The 7,402-nt window shown below is 39.2% G+C and overlaps 1 protein-coding gene across 2 annotated transcripts in view; it reads right to left on the bottom strand.

Annotated features, from left to right (window-relative positions):
* The window catches only part of LOC101861540 (ras-related protein Rab-5C), a 20,766-nt gene continuing 13,364 nt past the window's right edge, over positions 1–7,402 (bottom strand). For both annotated transcript variants that reach the window (XM_005108287.3, XM_005108288.3), the window contains 3 exons: positions 7,131–7,256; positions 6,188–6,281; positions 1–3,313 (listed from right to left, as the gene is read on the bottom strand). In XM_005108287.3, coding sequence (XP_005108344.1) covers positions 3,213–3,313; positions 6,188–6,281; positions 7,131–7,256 — 321 coding nt within the window. In that variant the 3' untranslated portion in view covers positions 1–3,212. The remainder of the gene's footprint in view (positions 3,314–6,187; positions 6,282–7,130; positions 7,257–7,402) is intronic.

Below are 7,402 nucleotides of genomic sequence, written 5' to 3' on the forward strand. Positions count from 1 at the left end.
TTTTTTTCGAAAACTGTTTTCAAAATAACAATATTTTCCATCATGCACAATCACAGACCCCGCTGTTTCAACTTTGCTGTGAATTTCCCCAATCAATTTGACACATGCATACTCAGACATTCACCTCTGAGCTTTCAAAGAAAAGGGACATCAGTGGACAGGTATTCTATCATGATTAAGACAGCACATGTAGTGTTAGTCTAGGGACAGAAACATATCAAACATTCAACTTCAAACACCCCATCACTTAGATTGCAAGCTAGTGAACAGACTGAACATCACATACAATAAAATAACTTTCAACCAACACATTACTGGCAATCTCACTTCTCATTTCTTTTCTGCACAAAAAGCGCAAAGTCACAAGAGGCACGATTATGCTCTGTCTTATTATTCTTATACAGTGCAGATGAAGAATGGGTCTTGATTATGCTTTTCTAAGAACATGCAATTTGGAACCCCTCCCCCCCCCCCCCCCAAAAAAAAAACAACAACTACAGATCTACCACATAACAAAGACACAACAGTCACTACCAAGCTGATCTTCTTTCGTAGGAACAAAAAGAGTTGCATGTTTTCAAAGTAGAATGTTGGGCTCTTCCAAATGAACCACTGATCACTACACATTGTACATTCACAGAGTATAAAAAAAATATGACATCTCTCAAAAGTGTGGAATGTTTGTAGCCCAAAATTTGTACAAAACAAAATTTGAAAAACCTGAACAAGCATTAAGAGCACAGCACATATATATGTTATGGAACATTGCCAAGCATGCTACAAGAAAAAAAGTGCTCTGAAAAGCCCAATGTGTACAAGATTACCACAGACGGCGAGAGCTTTTGCTTTTTTGATATTTGCAATAATTCACAGACAAGACAACAATATTTTTTAACACCTCTCTCCATCCTCAAAAACTTCATCAAGGTCCCCAAAAATCGACTTCATCTGGGTTTTCTCCCTAACATACCACTGCAGACCATCAATCTTTTGTGAGAATCTGTAGAATACATTATTTTCTCACGCACAAAACATTGCAACATCACTGGGGCGAAAAGGCAGGTGTTAACCAATGATAAAAGACTGAATACTGTTACACCCCCTGGTCCCCCCCCCCCCCTCAAGCCACGATAGATTCTTTATTGCACAGATCGAAGCGATCTTTCACTTTCACTCACAGCCACAGTTGAAAAGCCAGCCCCTTCATACCCACCAAGATTTGCGAGTTCAGCACGACGTTCACTGTACCCTGATTAGAATACTTGTAATTTTCCTACTAAGACAAGAGATCCTGTCTAGTGGAACAAATTATAGTTTTAAAACAGGGCTCTCAAATTAAGGTCGGCAGGACAATATTTGCGACCCCAACTTGATGGTCAACAACCGTAGAAGTGTTTCATTTGATACTAGTCTGAGATTTGTTCTTACTACAGTTTATAAGGCAGGGGTCTGAAACTGAAGCCACTTTTCTCCTGTGTCTCCACTATCACAGGTGGTCGTCTTGAACAGTTTCGACTATACAACAAAATTTTCATACCATAATTCCGACACTAGAATCACTAATATTGTGCACTGGAGTGAGCTGGCTTTACACAGAAGGGCGCCAGTCAAAGAGATAAACATACACAAGATCGCGGTATGACACGACATAAAATTGAGGTCAAAGATGTCAGAGTTCACAGAGGGCATATAGCACCAGTGAGGATTCTAGAGCAAACATTGAAGCCATGTCACACAATATCATTATATGCACATCCATATACCCCTCAAATTTACATGCAAACACACACACACACACACATAATAACAACAACAACACCAAAAAAAATGATCATCCTATTGCACAGTAATATCTCTTACTCTACGTTCTGAGAACCGGGCATCTAATTCCACGTCACCAGCATAACACTTGTGTTTTTCATAATACACAGGGCGCAATTTTCTCCAGCCCGACTCTACCAAGTCCTGTGCACCACAACGGAAATTGATTTCAGAAACAGATTTTATCTTCATGCCACTTCCCTTTGATTTTGTACATGCAAACTCATGTAACTCACATCACCTCAAATCAGTTAAATGAGTAGACCCTGGCAATTTCCCAGTAATCCAGCCTCTTTCTTCTATGCGTTCCTCCTAACCCAGTCTACTAAAAAACTACTACACTGTCTATCACTGTTATCTGTACTAGCAGAGCAAAAAAAATAAAATAATAATTACTGAACAAATGAACCTTTCTATCAAATTATAAAAATGGTATCTGCAAAATCATAAAAACAATAATAATAATAACAATAATAAATAATAATATTAATAATAAAAATAATAATCATCATCACCACCATAATAAATGACTGAATAACAAAAATGCTGTCCTCAGGTTTGTGTCAAACAGCTTTATACCAAGAGTGACTATTTTTCCAGAAACCAAGGCCAGAAAAAAGTAAATGTCAAAATACCGAGAGAATTACTCAAAGCTACCCCGACTCACACCGCAAAACCTCTGGAACCTTACTGAACTAGAGATTTACATGAATTTGAATGTCAAAAAGTCTTGACCCAGAATGTGAAAACGTGTACGGCACAAAGAGTTCTTCATTTAATAGTGGGATGTCACAGCCAAGGCATCATAAATTAAATGTGAGGTAATTCAAAAAAGACTAATCCAATGTACAGTCTTTCTGTACTATCAACCAACAATATCACACTGCACAGATGGTGAAATGACTTCATTAAAAAACAATGAGTGTTTACGGCCTTGAGACAAAAGCGTCTCATGTTTTTGCCAACATCTTAGGTGATATCTGCTGCAAAACTCCTAAAGCTTTTAAACAACACAAAAGTGCACAAAAATCTGATAAGACGTGTAAAGCTTCTCCTGCGGAACTTTGAAAGCTGTTGCAAATTACATAGATTAACAATTTCCGTTTTAAAGAATTTCATTGTTATACGTTACTTTGGCAGTTATTGCAAAAAAAAAACCCAAAACAACCCAACATGTTCATATTCTTCACCTTATCCCACAATGCATTTGGAAGCACATCAGGACACAAACCCTGCTGTCTTCATCACCCATACACACATATCACATTTCACACGTCTTTACGTTTCACACACCATCACATTTCACACATGAGTATTTAAAGCCATGCCTCGACAAACCAACATGCATTCCGTCCGTCCGTCGATGTACAACACAGGTTTTAACGCAGGGGTTAGCACCGACATCCCCCGCCACCTTCTCTCCCCTCGTCAGACAGGCTGACCACTTGACCCCTGCCCTGGGGGCCTTGAGGCTTGCCCGCAATTTTGTGTGCTGAGAGAAAAAACAACAATAATGAAATGAATATCAACTAGACTTCTATCAGAACAAAGAATTATACACCTCAAAATTCTGGTAAACACACACTCTTTAGACTAGAAAACATATATATGTGAAACAACATGGTGGAATCAGGCTCTCGTCAATTTTTGGACATACGTAGTTGATGGTATCATCTTAAGACCTGTCCATTTTCCTTATTTTGGGTGAAAATAATATCCATCTATGTAGAACAGCAGTGAAGCTATGTGTGATTGAAGGAGGTGAGGGTCATCTGGTTTCAGAGGTAAAATTAGCGAGAAAATGGCCGCCAAAGTTGAGTTATTTTTTTAGCTTGAGAGTCCGTGGAAACTCAATATTTACATTTCTTCTGCCTTTAATCAACGTTTTTCAGTAAAATCCACACAGAAATGTGCTCTGTAATGGGCATGAAAGGTGTTGAACCTAAAATTAAAAATTCAATAAAAATTCACAAACCAGTGGGGAAAATGCTTATTTATTGACTTTCATTATTTTGATGAGCACCTGATTTCACCATGCTGCCTCACATATTTATTTGCAGTGCATGCAACTTAAAAGTTTACGCAAAAATACAAATTCATTCAAGATGTTGTTAGCCTACAAAATAAGACCAACAGTAGGCACGTGATACTGGACAACAAACCATGCGACCCAAAACTGAAATGGAGCATTATCCATGGAATCCAGAAGTTGAGAGGTCAAGGAATGTCAATCCCAAATACAAGTTAAACAATACAAAGGGCTGTCAACTCAAGGTAAGTAAGGAATTACTCAGCAAAGACCAGCAATTACACCAAAGATAGTACAGCTTACGGTAAGATGCTGCACTGGCCCAATTTTGTGAGGCACACCGACTCCCAGCGCCACGAGCGTGCGACAGAGTGTAAACAAACACGGCGAGCGACACGCAACGCTCATGCTGTCAGCATACTGGCCAGTTTTGTTCCGCGATCGGCCGTTCTAATTCCAGAGGAAAAACCAAATAATGGCCTTTCTTCAGATTCCCAAAATACGAAAAATGGAAAGACAACGTGTAATTGAATTTTTAATCTAGAGTCTAGATTAGAGCTAAACTAGAGAGATCAGAGTCCAGCCTGTAAGCTTTGTTTAATCTCTTCATCATGCATCCTTGACTATGACCAATGCTTTGTACTCTGTACTTTGTTGTGTGTGGGCCCATTCCATTAGGTGTAGAACTAGATTCTAGCTGTAAATGTTTAATAGATCTATATGTTTTCCGTGTTGTAGGCTATTATATAATTTGTTCTTTAGCACAACACAGAGAGATCAGTATTTTGCATAATTTATTAACTAAAAACTAGAATTCCCTAGTGCATTTGAGAGTCTAAAATAATCTCATTCAGTGTTCAGATACGACATGCTAAACTGAACAATTCACGTATCTTGTCAATTACAGACACCAAGAAAAACGAAAAATTTGAATCAACAAAACAGTAAACAGCACAATTTCTGAGAAAAGCTGGACACAGTTTTCACAAGTAAATTGGTAAGTCTCAACAAGAGCCCATCATTCCATCCAGGGAGAGATCCAATATTGTCCTTTGTTTTAGTAAGAGTTTTACTGTACTTGCAACACAATAAGGTCGTATAAGTGCCGAAGATTAGAGGTGTTACAAGAGAGGAAATGGCGGTAGCGGAAATCCGCTAAATGAGACCCATGAAAAACTAGAATTCTCCAGTGCATTTGAGATTCTAAAATAATCTCATTCAGTGTTCATTACGACAGATATGCGAGAAAACAATAGAACACAACAAATAATCCAACATCGTCTTTATAGACCAGGAGAAGGCTTTTGACAGAGTAAACCATGCAAAACTCTGGAAGACACTCGAAAAGTATGGCGCCAGAGGACAATTGTTAGATAATGTCAGAGCTCTATATACCAACAGCAGAAGCTCAGTAAGAATGAAGGAAGGAAATATAGACTGGTTCAAAGTAAGATCTGGAGTATGACAGGGATGCGTTGTATCTCCCCTCCTGTATATAATATATATGGACACAATACCGCAAGAAGCAAACCAAAGCCCAGAAAGCCTAAATGAATTTCCGTTCGCAGACGACCAATGTCTAATTCATCATGACCAACAGAGCCTCTAAAATCACACTACCGAACTCAACAACACCTGTGAGAAATTCAACATGAAAATAAGCACATCAAAAACAGAAGTTATGAAAGTAAGCCAAAACCATAGTCCCCTGAACATCCATGTCAATAGTAAACAACTGAAACAAGGTGAAAGAGTTTAAATATCTTGGCAGCACTTTTCTGAAAACGGGTCCACAGACAGAGAAATAGAAATGCGAACTCAAAAAGCCAACGCAGTCACCTACCAGCTCGCACCCCTTTTATCTCATCCAAACATCTCCAATGACACAAAGAGACAGCTTTTCACCTCAATATTCATACCAACATTAGGATATCAGTGCCAGACCTGGACCTTACAAGGAATCAGACTTAGACTGCTCACCTCTCTAGTTTCAACAGCACAAAGTCTGCTTCAACTATCAAGGCACCCTGGAAATAGCAGGTCACAAGAGAGTGACAAACATACAAAAGAAGTAGAGGAAAATGACAATAGTAAAGATCAGGAAAGAAAAAGCAACAGTTCCCTGTTGTAGATCAGGCACAGTTATGAGCGTGACATGAGTCAGCCCATTTACAATTCTACTATGCTTGAAAGAGAAATGTCCCCCCTTTGGGAATGGCCTAAAGACACTACAGTCAGTGGCACTGTCCCGGGGGGGGGGGTTATCTTTATTCTTATTTTAAGAAAAAAAAAAAATACAAAAAAGAAAACAGTCCACCTCCAAGGTCTATCACTTACCAATCATCATAAACATTTCGTTAATAGCCAAGCCTGTCTTGGCAGACGCCTCGGCAAATATCAATCCGTTGTCTTCAGCAAAGGCACGAGCATCCTGGAAGGTTTACACACAATAAGGATATGAAAATATAGGGCTTTACGGATATATATACATCATGACAAAAGCAAATACATGTATAATAAAACTCATTCTTATTTTAGTTTAAGTAGAGGTTTTATGGCGCTCACAACGGCATACTGTCATATGAGTGCCAAGGGGTAGATGTCAACAGAGAAGTTCTTACAGGGAATCAGATTTATTCTGCTCACCTCTCTAGTTTCAACAGCACAAAGTCTGCTTCGACTATCAAGGCAACCCGAAAATAGCAGGTCACAAAAGTGTGACAAACATACAAAAGAAGTAGAGGAAATGAGGATGGTAAGGATTAGGAAAGCAAAAGCAGCAGTTCCCTGTTGTAGATCAGGCACAGTTATGAGTGTGACATCGATGAATCAACCCATTTACAATTCTACTGTGCTTGAAAGAGACATGTCCCCCCTTTGGGAATGGCATAAAGACATTTCAGTCAGTGGCACTGCCCCAGGGGGGTAAACTCATTCTAATGACCATCTGCACAGGACAATCCCATATATACAAATGACCACTTCGACTGTACTCTAATTTTTTTTAATTAAAAAAGAATTACTTTATCAAATTCTAAGGACAAATAAAAGTACAAGAGTGACTGCAAAATACACATTCCAATCATTTGGCACAGCAGCCCAAGAACCACCACATCACTTCTGCTAGCAAGGTCAGGAAAAATAAAGTAAAAAGTAAATCCACAATGCAAGTTACAAATAAAAGCAAAGATAGTTACAGTAAGAATGACACATGAAAGAAAAAAAAAAGAAAAAAAAAGACAAGAGGAAAAGAAAAAGAAAGTGTAAAAAATGCAGTTACATCAGTCTGCACTGCGCGGTGCTCCGTTGCTAGGTCCAGCTTGTTCCCGGCCAGCACGATGATGATGTTGGAGGAGGCCTGTTGTCGCAACTCCTTCACCCAGCTCACCGCACGGCTGAACGTGTTCTGGGGAGAAATACAACAGAGGCAGGTGATAAAATACGCAGTCTGCTTTCAGGTGGCAGGCAGTGAGAGAGAGTGTATGTGCACAGTGAGTGTGTGTGTGTGCGTGCATGTGTGTGTGTGTGTGTGTTTGTGTGTGTGTGTGTGTG

This window comes from Aplysia californica, unplaced genomic scaffold (genome assembly GCF_000002075.1).
Source record: "Aplysia californica isolate F4 #8 unplaced genomic scaffold, AplCal3.0 scaffold00675, whole genome shotgun sequence".
Classification (NCBI taxonomy): Eukaryota; Metazoa; Mollusca; class Gastropoda; order Aplysiida; family Aplysiidae; genus Aplysia; species Aplysia californica.